The sequence below is a fragment of the Sinocyclocheilus grahami genome, unplaced genomic scaffold (assembly GCF_001515645.1).
Source record: "Sinocyclocheilus grahami isolate Dianchi unplaced genomic scaffold, SAMN03320097.WGS_v1.1 scaffold810.1, whole genome shotgun sequence".
Taxonomy (NCBI): domain Eukaryota; kingdom Metazoa; phylum Chordata; class Actinopteri; order Cypriniformes; family Cyprinidae; genus Sinocyclocheilus; species Sinocyclocheilus grahami.
The window spans coordinates 279,545-301,017 of record NW_015505989.1 but is presented as its reverse complement, the minus strand read 5'-3'; the positions used below and the strand labels follow the sequence as shown (position 1 = coordinate 301,017).

Genomic DNA, 21,473 nt, shown 5'->3' with positions numbered 1-21,473 from the left:
ACTACATGGTATGCGTGTTGGAGCAGGGTTGGAACAAAACTCTGCAGAGCTCCGGTCCTCCAGGAATCGAGTTTGACACCCTTGCACTAGATGAACATGTATGACCGTTGCGCTCGTGTCTTTTTAAGTCGTGCGTTTTTAAGATGCCATGTCAAGTTTAAAGAATTTCAACTTTAATGCACTCAACTGTCGCAGCTTTAATCACATACACAACATGATTGAGTACATAGTGCATTAATAGTGTAGAAGTGCGTTATTGTTATTTTTGTTATTGCATCACGTCTCAAAAGTGTGTCGAGACCCTCGCGTTTTGTGCTGGCCTTTTCTTTAAAAAAAAAAAAAAAAAACACTCCCGAGTACTGCATCTCATGTTTTTAGATGCAAAGATGCGTTCTGAGTGAACGGCCTACTAAAACGTGCAATAAGTCTGGACCTTTATCAAGCGGTTTAAAAACAAAATAGTCACACTGAAATGACATAACTTAAATCTTTATTTGCCACACCAAACAAAAATGTATCTGTAACAGTTACAGTCCAAAAATGAAGAGAACAGCATCTATATGATACAACCTAGAAAGATTTCTGTCTGGCGTCTTAAATTTACAAAAGCTCTGGTGAAGAAATGTACAAAACCTAGCTTCTGCATCTACATTGCTATAAAGAAATATACAAATCCACTAAACACCTTTATTGCTCTAAAATCTTCCAGCAGTCTGGCAACATGTGTGAAACTTCGTTTTAAAGCGGTTTGAGAAGACAATAACATCATATACATTAAAAAGGTGAGCTTTAGGCACAATGGGATGCAACGTTGGCACAGTCTCTCCAAGCCAACTGGAGCAAATATGACATATGACCACCGCACCAGCAATGGCACCCTCTTGGCAAAAAAGAAAAGAAATCCCTCATCACAGGGAGTTTGCATTGAGCTTGAATTCTATACGGCTGCCTAGTATGGACTCGAATCACTTGCTGTCATTTCGGGTAGCTTAAATGCATCAGTTTGCGTGTAGAAATTCCCCCATTGGTTACAGAAGCAGGCTGCCTTGAGATCTACTCAAAGTGGAATGTCTTTGGAGCAAGAGAGCCCTGAAATTACAACACAAAACAGGCCCACCCCGTACAAAGTGTGCGCAAGTGCATATTTCCTTCAAAAATACAGTATAATTCTACTCTTGTATAAAAATATTAACTCAAAAACAAGACTGTAAAAAGAGGGCGTTGCTGAGAAATCAAGGGCAAACACAAAGGTCTAGAAATTTAATTACCGTGCCAATAAAAAAAAAATTTTAAAAAAAAAGAATAAAAATTAAATTTCCTATTGTAATGGGCCAGAAGTGGAGGTAGCTTTTGCACAGCAAAATTCCTCTCATTTTCCAAGCAGTTTAAATTTTATCGATCTTTATTAACCAGCTGTCTTTCTTTTTTTGATTGCTTAAATGAGGTATTTCTATTCATTTCGACTGATATGATATGCATGTAATCCCATACAGCAGTTCTGTAATGCTACAGTTAACAGTGTGTCGAGAGAAACAAAGAAATCCCAAACCAAGACGAACAAAAAGACACTGTTAATCTCACAAACGTATATATTATTGATCATAGTTTAAAATAAAGTAATGGATTGGGACATCAAATACATATAAATATACGTGAATCAAAAGATTTTCCTAATGCTCTCTAGAGCAGATGTACTTAACCGGTAAGGATATTTTGTGACTTTCAAAGTAAAATGTGGAATAAAATAACAGTAACACACATCCTTGGGCACCAGCAGAAGACTAATATAAAAGCATGTGGCAAAATTGTATAAATACAGTTGAACACACACTATATTTATATATATTTCCATTCTTTGGGACAAAAAAAAAAAAAGAATTCCTTTTGGTTATGATAAGATAGTATGTGCGCGCCCCCGCGTCCCTCCCGTCTCTGTACATGTGTGAGTGTGTTAAGGTGCAGTCATCAGGCCTGACAGCAGAAGGGTGGTGTGTTCCCAGCGACCCAATGTAGCACTAACTCATAGAGAACCTACAGAGGAAAGATGAGGAGAAAGATCTGATCATGAACGACACAGATACCTGATGCTGAAATCATCAGCATTGTTCATCAGTCAAGCAGGTGGCAGACAAAGCCGCATCTCACATACCGTGTGAGTACCAGACTGAGCTCTGAACTGGCGCCTTATTGGGCTTGAACGGTCTTATACACACACACACACTTATGTATCAAAATGCCCGTCTATAAACACAGTCGTTTGTGTCTCAATTGAACACAAACAGTTGCGAAAGAAAACACATGTGTATCAGTATATTAGATCTGTGCATTCGGTCTTAAAGTGACAGCAGCCTAATTAACCGGCTGCTTTCGGTGTCATTAATGTTAATCAAACAATAAAAGAGATAAAATCTTAAGTGAATCACTTTTGTAACTTCAATAGGAATAGGATTGCATCACTTGCTCAGCAAAGGATCCTCTGCAGTGAATGGGTGCCGTCAGAATGAGTGTCCAAAAAGCTGATAAAAAAAATAATCCAGTCCATCAGTTAACATCTTGTGCAGCCAAAAGCTACGTGTTTGTAAGAAACAAATTCATTAAGACATCTTCAAATTCAGACAGTTGCTTCTGGCCTAAATAATCCATAATGACTCTTCCTCCGGTGAAAAGGTCCATCCCCTGTTGTCTCTCACATCAAAATCCACTCATTTGTTTAGAAGTGTTAAACCGTGCTTGATCTGTGCAGATTTCTCTCCCGATTCAAATGACATGACCTTTTCCACTGGAGGAAGCATTGTTATGGATAGAGGACTCGTATTTTGGACAGAAACAACGGTAAAAAGTTCAGACTCGATGGATTAGTTTCTTACAAACACGCAGCTTTTGGCTCCTCGAGATGATAACTGATGGACTGGAGTGGTGTGGGTTACTTGTGGATTATTGTGATGTTTTTATCAGCTGTTTGGACTCTCATTCTGATGGCACCCATTCACTGCAGAGCATCCATTGCTGAGACAGCGATGCAATGCTACATTTCTCTAAATTTGATGAAGAAACTAAATTAAATTATAAATCTTAAATTAAAGCCTTTGCCTGTCATCAGAAACATGTATGTAGTGCGTCTGACCTCTGCACCCTCTCCAGGATATGAGTGATCATCCTGTCTGTGACCCCAGGACAGATGTCCTCAGCCACATGCAGGCTCTTCTCCAGCTGCTCGAGAACTCCTCTCGTCACGTCATCGTCTCTGTGCTGCGATTTCAGCTACAACAAAAAGCTCACGTTCTGATACACAGTCAATCCCACTTTTGTTTTTGCGGCTACATAACTAGACTGATTTCCGGTCAAATTCTGAATGGCATTTTAATTTCTGTTCAGCTCCCCAAACAGGAGCATATGAGAAGACTAGCTCCCCTACCTCTGAAAAAACAGGAGCCATGACGGTGGTTAAACTGCCTGACTTCTTCTGCAGTTCTTCATCCTGAAGGAAGGAGATCAGAAACACAAACTTGTTCTCAATAATCAGGTACAGAATTTCATCATTGAATATCCAAATCATCATTCAGAACTCACCATTCCATTGGGCTGCTTCTTTTCCGGCTTCTTCTTACGGACAGTGGTGAAGGACCACTCAGGAGACGACTCATTGTCCTTACTGCTGGACTCCCTGTTAGGCACACATGAAGAATCCACTGAGATTTTCAACTCGCTGTGTACGTGTAGTTTGATCAGTTTAAAATACATATCAGAAAGAAAGAGAAAGACTTTTAACCCTCTGGGCCTCTTCGGTCACTTTTCACCGAAAAATGTTTTACAATTTTTCCCTTCATTGAAAAATTGTGGACATGATTCGGATATGTTAAAGGGTCGAATAATAAAAAGTAACACTTGGTACCTTCGCGGTCAAAAATGACAGACATAGGAAATAAATGGGAAATATGAAAAAAATAGCTCATAAAAATTGTATACATATTGCATAGTATCACTAAATCCCCCCCAAAATTTATAAACAAAACAAAAAAAAAAATCTAAAAATATTATTTAATAAAAACCGTGAAGGTATCAAGTGTGAAAAAAACTGTCTAAAATGACTGGAATGATCCGGAGAACATATGCAGTTTAATTGAAAACAAAATAAATTTCTGTTAACAGCCAGATTTGTTCTCTGAAATAAACAACATAACATGGTGCTGTTTGGCTTGGATTTATTCATTGCGCCCTCTTGTGGACTGTTGTTTTAAAAAAAACTGGTGTTCAGTGATTTTTCCCCTAACTGAAATATTCTTCACTCTTCAGAATTCAAATACAAGTTGAATATTGGAAGAATTTAAGTGGGGGGGGGGGGAAGCTAATTTGTTTTCTGAAGTGTTAATTGCAGAGGGGAACATTTTCAGCCAAGAACAGACTTAAATTTCAGACTGTCATGTGGGCTGCACTGACTTGGAAACTTGACAGATCTTGGTCACTGTATGCTTTCACTGTATGATAACAGCTGCATTAAAGGGGTCCTATGATTACATAACATTATTTTGTGTATTTGATGTAATGCAATGTCTTTATGCGGTTCAGGTTAAAAAAAACACATTATTTTCCACATACTGTACATTATTGTTTCTCCTCTATGCTCTGCCTTTCTGAAACGCGTCGATTTTTACAAAGCTCCTCGTTCTGAAAAGCGAGGTGTGCTCTGATTGGCCAGCTATCCAGTGTGTTGTGATTGGCCGAATACCTCAAGCGTGTGACGGAAATGTTACGCCCCTCACCATAATGTGATGCTGTCCCAGAGCGACGAGACAAAAACAAAAAAAACCATTACAAACGAGGAACTTGTTGCATCCAGTGGGGACATAATTACGGATTATAATGACTTATACTGTCTTTTTACGCGTTGCATCGCGCTGCATAAACATAAAACCATGTCTGCATTTGTGATCGGAGAAATGACAAACAACAAGCGCTAATCTACACTGCTCAAACTCGTGTTTGAATCGTCAGTGGCAAATTCTTTAAATATAAAAACATACTTATAGGTTGTGAGTCAGAACAGCCGGCATTGTAGGCTCAGGAAACAGTCCTCCATAAAATGCATTGCACACACACGAATATTTGGGTTGAACTGTTCTGGAACAGTGCTGTAAATACAACTTAACAAATGATTTCTAGTCGTGTCCTCTTTTGGAAGACCAAACAAAGTAGTTTCGCTTTCACTACAGCGAGAATCAAAGTTACGGCTTCTTTCTTTGCGTGAACATTTGGGCGGCGTTATGCAAATCTTCCCACACAGTGACGTAGATATGTGGGGGCATGTTTAAATGAGGCGTTTTAAGAGGGCGTGGACGAGTCTTAACTTTTATAAAGAATATCTCTTTGGGTTTGAGACTTAAGTCTTTGCAACTTTAGGGATCTTATCTATTCACGAACAGCTTGTAACACTCCAAAGAGAAAGGAAAACTTCGCATCATATGACCCCTTTAACATTCTTCAACATCTACCTTTTGTATTCCACAGTAAAATTGATGTGAATTAGCCCTTTACATGTTAACTCAAGCTGGTTAGGGACAGAATTCCTGTTCAAACACTTTTTTAGAAAGCAGTATGTGTTTTGTTTCCAGAAAAGCAAACAGGTGCAATGGAAGGGTTTCTCCTGAAATGTATACTGATTTGTCAACTCAAGCCTCTGTTAATGATAATTTAGGGTAAATGCATTTGTGTTCGCCGCATGCTTACGAGTCAGAGTCAGAACTCGATTCTCCATCGCTGTGACCCTCGGCTTTCCAGCGCTTCAGTCGGTCAATGAGCTCGGCGAGGTAGGATGTCTTCTTGGCATATTTAACGATGAATTTGTGCTTCAGGAGTTCCTTTGCTGTTGGCCTCTGAGAAAATTAAATGGTGACACTTTATTACCTTTATCACTTTTCAAACACATCAGTACATGTTAGTGCTGCACAGTATAGCGGTGCACCAGTAGTATTGTGGTACCCACGCTTCAAAATACTTTTCAGAACGGCACAGTACTAAATACTCTTACATGTGAAAGTCACTTGTGGAACAACCAGAGCGGCTCAGATGTGGCACTCACTGGCAGTATTATACCAATCGAGCTCTGCAGGTGCCGTTCACACAGAGAATGCAAACTACACTTAATGCACATTATAATATACATTTTCCACCTTAAATTTATTTCCATGGGCATTTTACCTAAATAGAAGCATTCGGTCTTTCCCTATTCAAAGCATACATATTCTTACATTAAATCAAATTCAATCAGAATAATACACTATAGGCTGTTACCAATTGAATGAAATCAGTATCAACAAAATTGATTTAGATGTATATAGCAATTACAATTGTATAAATAATGCTTTTTTTTTTTAAATGCAATGATACACTCAGGAACGAAACAAGTGAATGTCTTAAAGAATGATTCACTGAATCGTTGATCCAACACTGCATGTTGATCAGAGATGCATAATGGTTCAGTTATGGCTTCGTTTAGAACCATTTTCAATGGCGACAGAGCAAAAATACACAATATTGACAATATTCTGGAAAAACAGTACACTTGCTTGTGTGATACTGCATAACTATATTAATAAGCTCAATACAGGGCCCTTTTTGTCCTCATATATCGAAGCTTTTGTGACAACTTCAGTATAAGTGTAACACACATATATGAGAAAGGAATGCTTGCAAACGGTGCTTACAAATACAGGGTCTTTGTTGAGACAGGAGTCCACAAACTCTCTGAAAGTCTTGGAGAAGTCTCCGTTGAGGGTGGGTGGTGTGTTCTTGGGGATGTGGAAGAGCACTCTCATGGGGTGCATGTCTGAGTTCGGGGGCTCGCCCTTGGCCAACTCAATGGCAGTGATCCCAAGAGACCAAATATCAGCCTGAGAGCAAAACAAAACTTCACAAAGCGGAACACATTTTGAGCTTGCCATGATACAATTATTTTGAGAATAAACCAAAAAGAGCAAGGCATTTGTTTAGTTTTGTGAAATTTCAGCAACCAAAATTTTCTGAAAAAACAGCAATTTTCAGTTTCAGCCAAAATAGTTTTGAAGGGCCGAAAACATTGACAGAAACAGCGACGTTTAAAGGGATAGTTCCCTCAAAAATTTAAATCCTGTTATCCACTGATCGATCAGCCTCTAATCTTTGTTGGCTGATGATCTTGTGATCGGTGATTGGCAGATTCGGTGTAAATTCAGGCTGATCTTTTAAATGCAACACACAAAATCACATGCTGTGCATCTGTACTCTACTAAACATTTGCTCATCCCACAAAGCACAATATCACACCACTCAAGGGTAAATTACTGGCAAATATAAGCATTCACAACTTCACAGATTTATGCAAAATTGTAATTCAGATGTGCAGGATTGTTTGTTTTTTAATTATAACAACAACTATATTTAATTTATACAATGGAGTACAGATGCACTGGTCAACTGGCCATTTGTTGTTTTATTTCAACCAAACTCTGTTCCGGGCTTGCACACAAACTGCACTGCAATTATTTTCCAAAATGTCATTTGTGAGAAAAACATTACGAAGTGTGTAAAAGGCTGTTAACAGAGGCCAGAGACGCTGAAGACGGACATAAAGAGGAAAAATACTGTAGCAGGCAGAGCAAACACACTGTTCACAACGTGCAAAATATTGTTAGAAAATCATAAAAATGCTGAATTGGGGGTTTATATGAATGTATCCATCTGAGAGATGGGTCTTTATGCGCATCAGCATGGTTTTGAACATCACATTTCACTGGTTCAGACTCTTGCCATTGAGAATTCTCTATGAATATTCACAAAGCTGGATGCTGCGTTTTACAACTATACCGAACTTGTGCTGAGGGGAAGCAGCAGACGTCAAAAAGCGAGAAGAAAAAAAAGGTACGCCTCTCAGAAAACATACAACTAAAAATCATTTTAGATGTTTAAAGGGGTCATGAACTGAGAAACCCAAAATGACCTTGTTATTTTGACATTGCAATTATTTTCCAAAATGTCATTTGTGAGAAAAACATTACGAAGTGTGTAAAAGGCTGTTAACAGAGGCCAGAGACGCTGAAGACGGACATAAAGAGGAAAAATACTGTAGCAGGCAGAGCAAACACACTGTTCACAACGTGCAAAATATTGTTAGAAAATCATAAAAATGCTGAATTGGGGGTTTATATGAATGTATCCATCTGAGAGATGGGTCTTTATGCGCATCAGCATGGTTTTGAACATCACATTTCACTGGTTCAGACTCTTGCCATTGAGAATTCTCTTTGAATATTCACAAAGCTGGATGCTGCGTTTTACAACTATACCGAACTTGTGCTGAGGGGAAGCAGCAGACGTCAAAAAGCGAGAAGAGAAAAAGGTACGCCTCTCAGAAAACATACAACTAAAAATCATTTTAGATGTTTAAAGGGGTCATGAACTGAGAAACCCAAAATGACCTTGTTATTTTGACATAAGAGGTCATTGTACTACAAAACATCCTGTAACTTTCTCGTTAATCTAAAAACAGCTTATATTGAAGCCAGTCTGCCAAAACGACAGGTTGTGGAATGTGTCACTTTATGATGTAATAGTGTGGCTAAACACCGCCTCCGCCGCAGATCAACGCTTGCATCTACACCGATTCTACATCACTGCCTGTTAAACCCCGCCCACCGATTCTACATCACTGTTAGCCAAACGTTAGCCAATTATAGCAGTGTGCGTTTACTTCAGAGTCTAAAATCCGTTCAAACAGATACGTTCAGAGCGTTCTGATGAGGGGGTCAAAACAGGACAGAAAAGAGTCTATTACTTCTAGATTATGATGTCTTTGATGTAAAAAATCTTGATAACATTATAAGTGGACCTCAGAGAACCGTACAAAATAATAAAAAAGGGCACTTCATGTCCCCTTTAAAGGCGAGAACACACTACACGACTGTCATGCCGATTATGAATGTAATTTGGTCTTGAGACGGATCATGCCCAGTCAGACCGGGTCTGTTCCAGTAGGGCTCAGTCGCTGTTTGCAGTCGGCAGAAAAATCGCATAGCATGTGGCGTCTAAAGATTATAATCTTAGAATTCAAAAACAGAATTTTAAAACAGGTTTAATATTTGCGACTGACGCCAGCGATTGTATATGCGCCTGTGCTGTTCACTGTAAAACGTTATTAAAGGTTCATTTTGTAATTTTGTCAAATATTTTTCTTGATTAGCTAGACATCTTGCTGTGATTTTTTTTCTTGTGTTTATTTTATTTAATAAGTTAACATTGCAAGTTAAATGGTTTTGGACTATTCGTTTTTTTCTGCAGTCAAATAGCTGAAGTAAAATAGCCTAAATTATTTCTCTCATTTTAAAGATATTATCAAGAATTATTTTTATTAAAATTTATTTTTTCTCAATTTTCTATAAAGAAATTTAAAATCAACTTTATAACAAAGCTATTCTTGATAACGACATTTTTTTCATAACAAATACACCAACATAACGAATAGCTTTTGTTCAAAACTAATTTTACATAAATTCATTAAAAAAAAAGCACAAATATGACACGAAATAAAATAATTTTATATACAATTTAATTATACATAGTAGTTTTGGGTCAAATGGATAAAGAAATTACAACTGGCAAACAGGTAAGCTGGAGTTCAGTGATCTCTAAGATATTCAGCTCAAATTAAAGTATAATACAGCCAGTCCGTTTACTTTCACATGGCCATTTGCGCTGTTTGCTGCAAATAAATCTGCAAGTCACGCAAACCATGAAATGACGTTCTCTTGATTTGTTTATGTGAAAGTGCAATAATTCTGATGAAATGTAAAAAGTAAATAAATAAATACATAAATCTAAAATAGACAATTGTGTTTAATCATCATGAATATATGTGAGCAAAATAATCGTGATTGGTCAATTTATCATGATCTTGCAGCCCTACTTTTAAGGGTGTTTACACTCTTTAAGAACCTACTAACACTATAAGTTACAATAAAATATACACTGCCATTCAAAAGTTGAAGATCAGTAAGATATATTATATATATATACTTTTAAAGAAGATTCGTATGCTCATCAAGGCTACATTTATTTGATCAAAAATACTGAAAAACAGTAATATTGTGAAGTTATTATAAATGGGTTTATTTTAATATACTTTAAAAATGTAATTTATTCCTGGGATGCAAATCAGGACTCCAGTCCACAGCGTCATATGATCTTCAGAAATCATTCTATGCTGATTAGTGGTCGACCGATATTGGTTTTTTGACAGCCGATGCCGATATCTTGGAATAAACATACTTATACTTCAGATGACAAAGTATTTTTCATAAATAAATATTTAATAAAAATATAATTAAAAAGGAAGTAAACACTAACTAACAGGGCACTCAGTATTCTGGGAAGTTTGTGTGCATTAAACATTTTTCAAATAAAGTCAAGGCAACACTCATTTTACATACAGCACACAGTGAAAATGATGTGAATATGGCAGTGGGCAAATGCATAAAGTGCAGCATAATTTAAAATCACGAGTTTAAATCACTCTCCTCCCATCCACATTCAATATGCACGGATTGACTGTCACGCAGAGAACATGCGATCATGCAGGATACAAATGCACACTTCACAAGATCTCATAACTGGATCTTTGCAAGGTTTTTGAAATTAGATGTTTATTAGACATTCAAAGATTTGTTTAAATGATGTAAATGCGTATTTGCTGAATGCTGACGGCAAACAAGAAAGTATTATCATGTTTGCCTTTCTATTACTAATAATATAAAAGCAATCGTTATAATACTTTTTGTATACATTTTAATTCCTTTGTTTAACAGTTCTATCTGATTATTAGACAGACTTATATTTGTTTTTAGACAGAACTGTTAACGATGACAGCGAACGAGAGGGAGAATGCGCTGCCGCTATCAGCGCCGTCAAAATAAAATGAATGCATCGGCCAAACAGGAAAACTTATCGGCCGATGCCGATATTTAAAAAAATGCCAAATATCAGCCGATATATCGGTCGACCACTAATGCTGATTTATTATCAATGTTGGAAACAGTTGTGCTGCTTAACATTTTTTTTGGAACCTGTGACACTTTTTTCAGGGTTTTTCCAAGTAGATATCTTTTGTAACAATATACACTACTGTTCAAAACATTAAAAATGACAAGTTTAAGGTTGAGCCCTACTCCTTTCCAAAAAATTAAAAAAATTAAAATTAAAAAAAAATTATAATATTAAGAATACAAAACTATTGAAGACAGCACCAATCAGTGCAGCTATTTGCAGACCAACCAGCAGGAATCTACCTCACCCTGCATATAGTTCACACAAGTGGAAAAACAAACGGCAGTGGAAAAACAAAGTCGTCACACCCACTCAACCAAGCAGACACAAATATTCCTCACATGGAGACAAATGCTCTGCGTACACACCTTTTATGTCCCTGTGGATTTTCTTCTCAGAGTGCAGGTAGTCCAAACCTTTCAAAATCTCCTTCAGCATGGTGGCTATCTGGTATTCGTCAAAGGGTCCGGCTCTCAGCTGCACACACACATAAACACAAAACAGGTTGAGGGTGTAGGGCACACGATCAGCCGCATTCTGTAGCTGTGGAGGCTCACAGATAAAGTCAAAGGACTTACCAGGTCCAGAGCTGAACCTCCGCCCAGATATTCCATTATGATCCATAGTTTACTACCCTGAAGGAAAAAACAAGACATTTAGATATGAACTCAGAGGTAGGAGAGCACTGAAAAATATCAATTGTGTAATAGCTCTGATACGCCGAGTGAGTCAGATTCAAAAGTGAGCTTGAGTTTCATAAATCTTTTTGTCAGACTTGTTTGTTGTTGAAACAGGAAACACTGGCTAGCATGATACTTGATGAATAATCACATTTTTATGAGATAAGTAACTATAATGGGATTATGACATATGTCAGAGGAGTGAATGAGAGTGCAACAGCAGAACAATGAACCTCTTAGCAGTTTCTGCTTTTAAACTTTTTTTTTTATTATAATGTATGTTTACTTGAAAGCTTTCTCACGCACAATGTATAGCATAGCCTATATTTATGCTGCCTTTAGTTTTTCTTTTTTCTTGTATACAGCCTTCAATTTGGATGAGACCACTGGCCAAGATATGTTTTCCCCCCCCAATACATACATAAGAAAACATTTATTTATTCATTTAATTAAACTAAGAAATAATTAACCTATCAAAATTATTAGTAGCAGGCCTACTTAAATTATATAAATAGAAATATTTGATGAACAAAGTTTAAGTTCACCCCTCCCAAAAATGAAAATTCTTTCACCCTCAAATAATTCTAAACTTGTATGGCTTTCTTTCTTCTGTGAAAGACAAAAGAAAATATTTGAATAATCTATCCGTTGTTTCTGTCCATATTATATGAAAGTCAATTGTGACCCAAATAAGACTATATCAGCAAAGCCTGAAACATTGGCTAACCTCTAACCTCAGTGGCTCTCGCATGTCACAAGACATTTGACAAAGTATCTGTATGTATATTGTTGATAAATGATAATATTTGATTTGAGAGTGAATTCAGAAGACTTAAAATACACCAGTTTAGAGGATTTTCACTCAACCTTTATGTACCTTTTAGGGCATTAATGTACTGGGTCGAAATGACTTTCATAATTATGTACAAAACTTCTGTTGTAACATCCTTCAGATATCTTTTGTATTTTGTACAAGTTTTTGTCAGGCGAGTAAATGATGAAAAATTCCAAAGTAAAAAAAAGTTCCACAGTAAAATTCCAGATGGTTAGTATTATTGTTTCATGTTTTAATTACCATTTAAATCTGTATTTACATGGTGCAATCTTTAATGTTACCAGTGAATTTTTAACAGTACTACCAGTATTCAATAATAGTATAACCATGGGCGACATTGGAGGAGGGTTTGGTTAATGGCCAATCAGAAATGTTTTAGAATTCACTCACCGCTGAAAGTGCCGGAGTTTTTATTAAGTGCAGTTTTGCATGCTCGTGAATCATCTCATAACTTTTGTTTTTCAAACATACATGCTGCAAAGTTTCGGAAAGAGAGCTGCATGTTCATGCTGGATTCACTCTCAAAATAGCAGTGATCGACACAAAAAATATATGTACCAGACATTGCATTTCCAGTAACGGATGATAGAAAGTTCAGGAATGAATGGTATTCGATTTATGACAGAATATAGTCCTACGACTGACTGTTTTTTTTACGTGCCTTTGTTAACAACAATTCAAAACAGCCACATTTCAAGTGACGTGGGAAAAAGACGCGGAAAACCTCAATGAACATCAGAAAAGCAGCGTGCACATTTCTGGTTAAAAATGAAAGGCCATCAACGGACACTTAAAACGGGATGCATCGCCATTCAAATCAGCAGCAAGAGTCAAAGCCAGTCCCCAGTTTAGTAAATGTTGGCATCCTCTTAACTGTGCTGTATTGACTACTTTAATGCGTTGCAATATGATAGGCTATTGTTTTGATGCTTACAGTCGAAAATTGTTTTTTTTCTGGCTTAACAACAGACAGTATAATAACACACACTGAGGGGCTTGTTAACTCGTATTTTCCAAGTGTCTTGTTCTGTTTAAGTGGTAGTATCACATGGATGGGACTACGGATATGGAAATCATATGCATATTTATAAAGGGATTTATAAAGGGAATTCCGCACAGGTTCCAACACACAATATAAATCTGAAAACGGTGTATGCAAAATCTAAATCTACTTCATGTCCATATGCACACCTTTAGTATAAAATCTGCACATTTTATACACAAGGCCCCTGTTCTTTTTTTAACCTTATAATTAATGATGCAGCCTTTTCATCATTTGTTGGAACAAACACTGACCATCGATGCACACAGACACACAAAGTGGCCAGACAAAATCTATGAGAGTATGTTCTGTCTGGCAGCCTTCCAGAAATACAGGTATTGTGACATAGCACAAAGGGTTTGGCCATGAGTCACCAATGGCATTAAATCAAATTACAAACCGCTTCAGAACTCCCCATTAAAACATGTCCTCAGCCATCTTTTGTATTAATTTTCATCCAAAGGCAACTATGTGTACGGCACATGTGCTGGTGTTACACACAATGCACAGCATTAAGGTGATATGATAATATTAGGCTACTCATGCCTCAAAAAACCTGGGGCTGGGAACAGAGAACCGGTGCTTATCTAGAACAATACCAATATGTGTGAAATTCTTACATTTTGGTTCTGGTGTGACATCTGGGCAAAGCACAGAGCTTATCCTTCAACGGTGATATGGACTAGTGTCTGTGAATATTAAGGCGCAAAAACACTGCTATTTGAATGAAGTCCACATGTTCTGCATGTCTCTGTGAATATTTGGTGTACTACACATACTGAAGATTTCATTCACTTTTTTAATTAAAAATATGAAGTGAAGATTATACACAATACTTAAACAATGCTTTTTGGTTATGGTCCTACCTGTCAAGTGATTTTAATAGAACGGTAATATTAACAAATTCAATATCGTATTTTACAATTTTTGTGAAACTAAAGAATTTTTCTGAAGGAAAATTCAATTCTTCTGGATGTGGATTTTTTTTCTGGATTAATGATTTCATACAATACAAATCTAAAATAAAAACTAGTGGTAATCGAATTAATTCATAAAACTTTAACCATTTGATAAATCTTTTAAAGTGTATGAAAATATTTTAATTTATATTTACAATAATTAATTCACAACAAAACATTGCATTTATATTATTTATCAACTTGCTATAACAGAGGTTTACTATATACTTGAATGAAAAATTGTGTGATATTTCTTAAATAATGTTTTTTAAATAGCATTATCATCATTACATTATATTTGTCAAGTTAAACTGAACTAATTTCGGCAGGCTGTCGTGATATAATATAAGACTGTATCTATATATGGCTTTTGCAATAGTGTAGAACTCTGTAAGCTTGCACTGAATTGAACTGATTATGAAACAAGCTGTATACGACCCATTCACAATTTGAATAAAAGGTTTTTTTTAATGCTGCACACTTCGTAGTTTAGGAGTAGCATCCGTATTTAAATGTTGAACTGAATCAAAAACGGCAATGACTGAAATAGTGATCATCAAATCAACGGACGAGAAAAATTTTTTTTACAGCAATGTTTACTTTTAAAAAAAACTATTTGAAGGCTACATGCTGTTGTAATGTAGTATTTACTTGTAATTATTATCATCATTAATAATTAACACTTAATTCTTTAAAAAAATTTTTTTTAAAATAGTCTCAGATAAGAGTTCCAATAGTTTTTGCACTACCGAGAACCGAATTTTACTGGTATTGGCATCCACTACTGAAATTTTGCTACTGTGACAACACTACTAGCATGTGCTACAGCTAATGTGTGAAACAGCCAATGTCAATACATACCTTTAGGTAAGAGCCATAGTATTTGGTGACATGAGGACTATCGCACTGGCTGAGTACGGTGATCTCCTGTTGGATGTCTTCGATTTCATCTTCTGCTTCCTCAAGATCGATGGTCTTGATGGCCACTACGTTCTGAGTGCGGCGGTCGATTCCTTTGAACACCTCACCGAACGAGCCCTTCCCGATCCGTTCTAGTTTAGTGAACAACTCTTCAGGGTCTGTTCGGCTGTTCTGGAATACAAAAGTTACACAGAGTCAGAGTTGACTAGATTGGATAGTAGGGATGTAATGATTAAAGCCGGTTGAAAATCGATTCAAATGTGTGACGATTCAAATCGGTTGAGATGCAAAACAAATCGTGATTCATTTAGGGGTAGGAGTTTATATGAATGTATGTCTGAGGGGAACTTACTGTCTTTAGAAAAGTTTAGATGGTATTTTTTTTTCATCATGCTTCTGTATAATGCATATTGAAGTTCATAAGCACAGCGCTGCTTTGTTTACAGCGGAAACCAAGGAAATGCTTTAAGCGCCACCTGCTGGCAGAGAGTGAACCTGCGTCTCGTTCAGCTCGTCTGCTGTTTCGGTTTCATGCAGATATTTTTTTTTTTATATTTTCATAAAACTGAAGTCAAACCATTCTGTTTTTGTTTCAAATTTCGAAATTATACAATTAATTTAGATTAAAACCTGCTCGTGTTGCATGTATGCAGCATCTTTGCTTGGATCATGATTAAAATGCATTGGTTGCCTTTAATTTTAAATGGAAAGAGCACAGACAATGCCTTAGTTTGTTTATATGAAGAGATGTATTTTATTTGCGTTATTTATTTGATTTGGGGCTTGTTTTAAAATTTCAATTTAGTTTTGTAATTTACATTTACATTATATTTACATTTTATTTAGCAAATGCTTTTATCCAAAGCAACTTACAAATGAGGACAATAGAAGCAATCAAAAACAGCAAAATACTATTAGTATATTATTATAGTGTTATATTTCAATTTCACAAAGAAACATGCAGCATTTTGTCCAAGCAATAATAAAAGGACACATTTATAATTTGTCTTAAATCTCATTTTGTAAAAATAAAAATCGTGAATCGAATCGTGAGTTGAGTGAATTGTTACATCCCTATTGGATAGTAGTTAACAATATATCTCAGGTAAATTTGCTGTAATGACATATTTGGAATGCAACTTTATAGAATAAAAATAGACAAATCTCTCATATTCAACACTCTGAAGTTAGAAACAGACTTCATAAAAGATCTCTCACTTTCCTTCAATAAACAATGTGTTTCAGTGCTCCAAAAACACACGGAGTTGCTTGATTATATTCCTCCAGTTGTATAAAAGGTTCAATGGAACAATGAAGATCGAAGACAAGCAGTTCATAAGCGTTTATAACCGAGAGAATACCAATGCCACATCAGGTTAATCAATAATATTCCAAGAAACCTTTGGGAGGGGAGCTCTACGAATCAATATATGCAGCTGTTTAACTGGTATCAGTTACCTATTGCATATACAGTCATTTCATTGTGTGCAATACTGATTAAAATATAAGAGGCACAAAAGCTATTTTACAGTTAGTCTTTTAAAACATTTAAAGTTTTGTTGTTGAGTTTAGTCTGTTTATTAGCTTTAAAGTCCACATGAAAAGTCTGCATGAAATCAAAATACGGTTATTTACAGGAGTTGGGGAGGGATCGATTCTCCAATGCATCACGATTCTCTCTTCAACGATTCTGAGCTGTTTTTCTGCATATGTGCAAGGGCACTTATGCACTAGAGAGCCATATTCTGCATGCTGCCAGTTACACACATAACGTCGAATATGTATATAAACTTGCAGAATGTTTCATGGTTGAAGCAAAACGCAATGGCAACAACGGTCTTCACTGCACAGGATTTGCGCTGTGAGAAACGTGCACTTTGCTTGACAGTGTGAGGTTTCACTCACTGGTATTTCTGTTTTTCTCTTTCGAATGCTCTACGAAAGCATCATTTTTGCCATTTGGAATGTAATATACATTTGATACATGAAACTATCGACAGACGGCTGTTTTCAAACACTTCCCTTCCTACCCCCCAAATGATAAATCCCACCATCAAACTGTCTGAAGTTGGTGACTTGTATACTTATATATGGAATCTGGAACACATCATACGGAATAGGGAGCAAATTTCAGGCAGTGAAAATATGCTTGCCATTGGAGCATTGGGAAAAACTATCCAAAACAAGAAACAGTGTTTGAAATGTCAAACTTGTGATGGAACTTGTGATGAAAAAGCTTATCAAACTCATCTAAAAAACAATGTAATTTTTTGTACAGAAATAACAATGGCAAACATATAGATTAAATAGACAAAACAGTACATTTAAAGATGCATTCAGTTGTTTAGTGTTAACTTAAGATTTTGCATATTAAAATAAATAAATGGTGTGTTGTGAAGAGTCATCTGAATGGTGTGCACTTACATAAGATGGAAACCTTTCTCTTAACAGTTTCTATAAAAATTGTTTTAACCGTTGTGCATACTTAGGGAAATCTTTGTGTGTGTGTGTCTCATTTCGGCTGTGTTAATTCAAACAGCATAAATGTCAAAAAAGTGTTGTTGTTTTTTTATTTAAATATTTTACTTTCATAAATCTTAAAAAAAAAAATTTGCACTCGGGACCTTAAGGATAAAATTGTCCACACAGACACCCCTTAAAATATTTTTCAGTGCCATTTAGGAATACAATAATGCATTATTATTTAATAGGCTTTCATTCTGTTGGTGAGCCTTCAAATTTGTACAGTTTTTACATTTTTACTATTTAGCACCCAAGGAGCAAATACTCACTTTTCAAAAGGCAAACTGAATTGAAATGATGTAATTATAATAGTGTAGTTGTACTGGTATGAATATCAAAGTGTGTTCTGTACATATGTGCTGAGAAATTTGTATGTGTGAATGATAGGTAAAAAAAATCTGACACTGCACAAAAATAATAATGCATCAGAATTAATGTTGTTAAATCAGTTATTGGATACACTTACTACCATGTTTTACCAGCGGAGACAAGAAGAAACACCTGTAGCCTTAAGACAGAAAGAAAAAAAACAAGCACCAACATTTGTGTGGCCAACGCAAGGTGGACAGATCTTAATGCAACCTTTTTAATATTTACTTTATAAAGTGGATTTCTTTGCAATTTGGGTTTAAAAGACCTTTAATATCCAGTAATATTATCGATTCAACTGCACTGATGATATCAGATGAGAACAACTTGAGCTGAATAATGACTAACTCTGCAACATTGACAGTCATCCTTGAACTGAATCAATACTGAATGAACTTGAGCTAAATAATGGCACAATTGTCTTCTGTAGAGCGGCTTTACAGCTAAAATTGAAGTTGTTTCATAATTAATGTGGTTTACGTTATTATTTATCTGTTTACTGATGTGAAGTTGCTTTGAAACAATCTGTATTGTATAAAGCACAATATAAATAAATGTGACTTGACTTTTAATGATCAAGACCACTTAGAAATAATCAAATTTGTGATATAGTAGGTCTGTAAATACTTTTTATAGTTTTTACAAAAACGTGCATATTGTGATATTGTTTTCAACCAAATATTGAAGAATATGAAAACACGGCTTTTGCTTATACAGTGGGGCAAAAAAGTATTTAGTCAGCCACCAATTGTGCAAGTTCTCCCACTTAAAAAGATGAGAGAGGCCTGTAATTTTCATCATAGGTGTACCTCAACTATGAGAGACAAAATGAGAAAAAAAAATCCAGAAAAACCCCTTAAAATATTTTTCAGTGCCATTTAGGAATACAATAATGCATTATTATTTAATAGGCTTTCATTCTGTTGGTGAGCCTTCAAATTTGTACAGTTTTTACATTTTTACTATTTAGCACCCAAGGAGCAAATACTCACTTTTCAAAAGGCAAACTGAATTGAAATGATGTAATTATAATAGTGTAGTTGTACTGGTATGAATATCAAAGTGTGTTCTGTACATATGTGCTGAGAAATTTGTATGTGTGAATGATAGGTAAAAAAAATCTGACACTGCACAAAAATAATAATGCATCAGAATTAATGTTGTTAAATCAGTTATTGGATACACTTACTACCATGTTTTACCAGCGGAGACAAGAAGAAACACCTGTAGCCTTAAGACAGAAAGAAAAAAAACAAGCACCAACATTTGTGTGGCCAACGCAAGGTGGACAGATCTTAATGCAACCTTTTTAATATTTACTTTATAAAGTGGATTTCTTTGCAATTTGGGTTTAAAAGACCTTTAATATCCAGTAATATTATCGATTCAACTGCACTGATGATATCAGATGAGAACAACTTGAGCTGAATAATGACTAACTTTACAGTAACTTAACATTGACAGTCATCCTTGAACTGAATCAATACTGAATGAACTTGAGCTAAATAATGGCACAATTGTCTTCTGTAGAACGGCTTTACAGCTAAAATTGAAGTTGTTTCATAATTAATGTGGTTTACGTTATTATTTATCTGTTTACTGATGTGAAGTTGCTTTGAAACAATCTGTATTGTATAAAGCACAATATAAATAAATGTGACTTGACTTTTAATGATCAAGACCACTTAGAAATAATCAAATTTGTGATATAGTAGGTCTGTAAATACTTTTTATAGTTTTTACAAAAACGTGCATATTGTGATATTGTTTTCAACCAAATATTGAAGAATATGAAAACACGGCTTTTGCTTATACAGTGGGGCAAAAAAGTATTTAGTCAGCCACCAATTGTGCAAGTTCTCCCACTTAAAAAGATGAGAGAGGCCTGTAATTTTCATCATAGGTGTACCTCAACTATGAGAGACAAAATGAGAAAAAAAAATCCAGAAAATCACATTGTAGGATTTTTAAAGAATTTATTTGCAAATTATGGTGGAAAATAAGTATTTGGTCAATAACAAAATTTCATCTCAATACTTTGTTATATACCCTTTGTTGGCAATGACAGAGGTCAAACGTTTTCTGTAAGAGGTCTTTTTTTCTCATTTTGTTTCTCATAGTTGAGGTATACCTATGATGAAAATTACAGGCCTCTCTCATCTTTTTAAGTGGGAGAACTTGCACAATTGGCTGACTAAATACTTTTTTGCCCCACTGTATCTCCCACCCCAAATACTGCATTTACCTCATGTTTGATCATTGTCGGTTAACCTTTTTAACTGGTTAATCGGTTAAAAGAATGCCAAAATTTGCATCCCTAATTGCGCCCTACCAAAATTCTAATACCATGATACATTTTTGCTTGTTTGCAAATTCAGATAATGGGCAGTGACAGGTTTTGTGGTAAAATATTTCACTTAGACATTGAACTTGGCTCGTATTGTTAAATTTCCCTTCCAATTGGACTGGGGGAAAAAAGTAGTATTGTATCTGGTCTTTGGGCATCTCTGAAGTGCTTTAGATCCAGTGGAGCAGAAGTGATGAGCTATATCCTGCTCCACCGTCTGCGTCCTTCTGATAAACCGCTGTGCACAGACTGGTACGTTAATGACTAATTAGCCGATATTATCGGCCGATATGAGCCTGTCGCCGATACGGTATTGGTGAATATGCCGCCGATATGCATTTACAGAACATATAACAAATGCTTGAAATGGTGTAATTACTTAGTTTGTCCATTGTTTGCTACTGGCGACCTGGATGAAACACTTTAAAGCTTAAGTCTATGGAAAACCATTGAAACTTTGAACGGCCAAATCTCCGTAAAGGCGTGGCAAATCCGCACCAAATTCGGGGCATCCATTCAGCTCGAGGAGCCCTCTCGAAGGCGAATCGAGTATACGTCTCGAGGCCCTCTTTCGAATGAGACCACCCCCACGTCGATAGCCCCTGGGGTTCGGGAGTTACGGGTGGTTAAATTCGCGGTCCGGCGCCGACCGATCTGGCGATCCCGGGGGGGCTACCGATCCGCGGAGGGTGGTGTTCGAGAGGGCTCCTCGAGCTGAAGGGATCCC

General features: G+C 36.1%; 1 protein-coding gene across 1 annotated transcript in view; it reads right to left on the bottom strand.

The window, feature by feature from the left end:
- Nucleotides 1-468: 468 nt before the first annotated feature.
- The window catches only part of LOC107562159 (serine/threonine-protein kinase 26-like), a 25,059-nt gene continuing 4,054 nt past the window's right edge, over nucleotides 469-21,473 (bottom strand). Inside the window, exons 2-11 of the mRNA XM_016246744.1 lie at nucleotides 15,448-15,678; nucleotides 11,649-11,705; nucleotides 11,439-11,547; nucleotides 7,135-7,214; nucleotides 6,702-6,887; nucleotides 5,725-5,870; nucleotides 3,571-3,664; nucleotides 3,416-3,478; nucleotides 3,125-3,261; nucleotides 469-2,031 (exon numbers count right to left, since the gene is read on the bottom strand). Of these exons, the coding sequence (XP_016102230.1) occupies nucleotides 2,016-2,031; nucleotides 3,125-3,261; nucleotides 3,416-3,478; nucleotides 3,571-3,664; nucleotides 5,725-5,870; nucleotides 6,702-6,887; nucleotides 7,135-7,214; nucleotides 11,439-11,547; nucleotides 11,649-11,705; nucleotides 15,448-15,678 (1,119 nt within the window). The 3' untranslated portion in view covers nucleotides 469-2,015. The remainder of the gene's footprint in view (nucleotides 2,032-3,124; nucleotides 3,262-3,415; nucleotides 3,479-3,570; nucleotides 3,665-5,724; nucleotides 5,871-6,701; nucleotides 6,888-7,134; nucleotides 7,215-11,438; nucleotides 11,548-11,648; nucleotides 11,706-15,447; nucleotides 15,679-21,473) is intronic.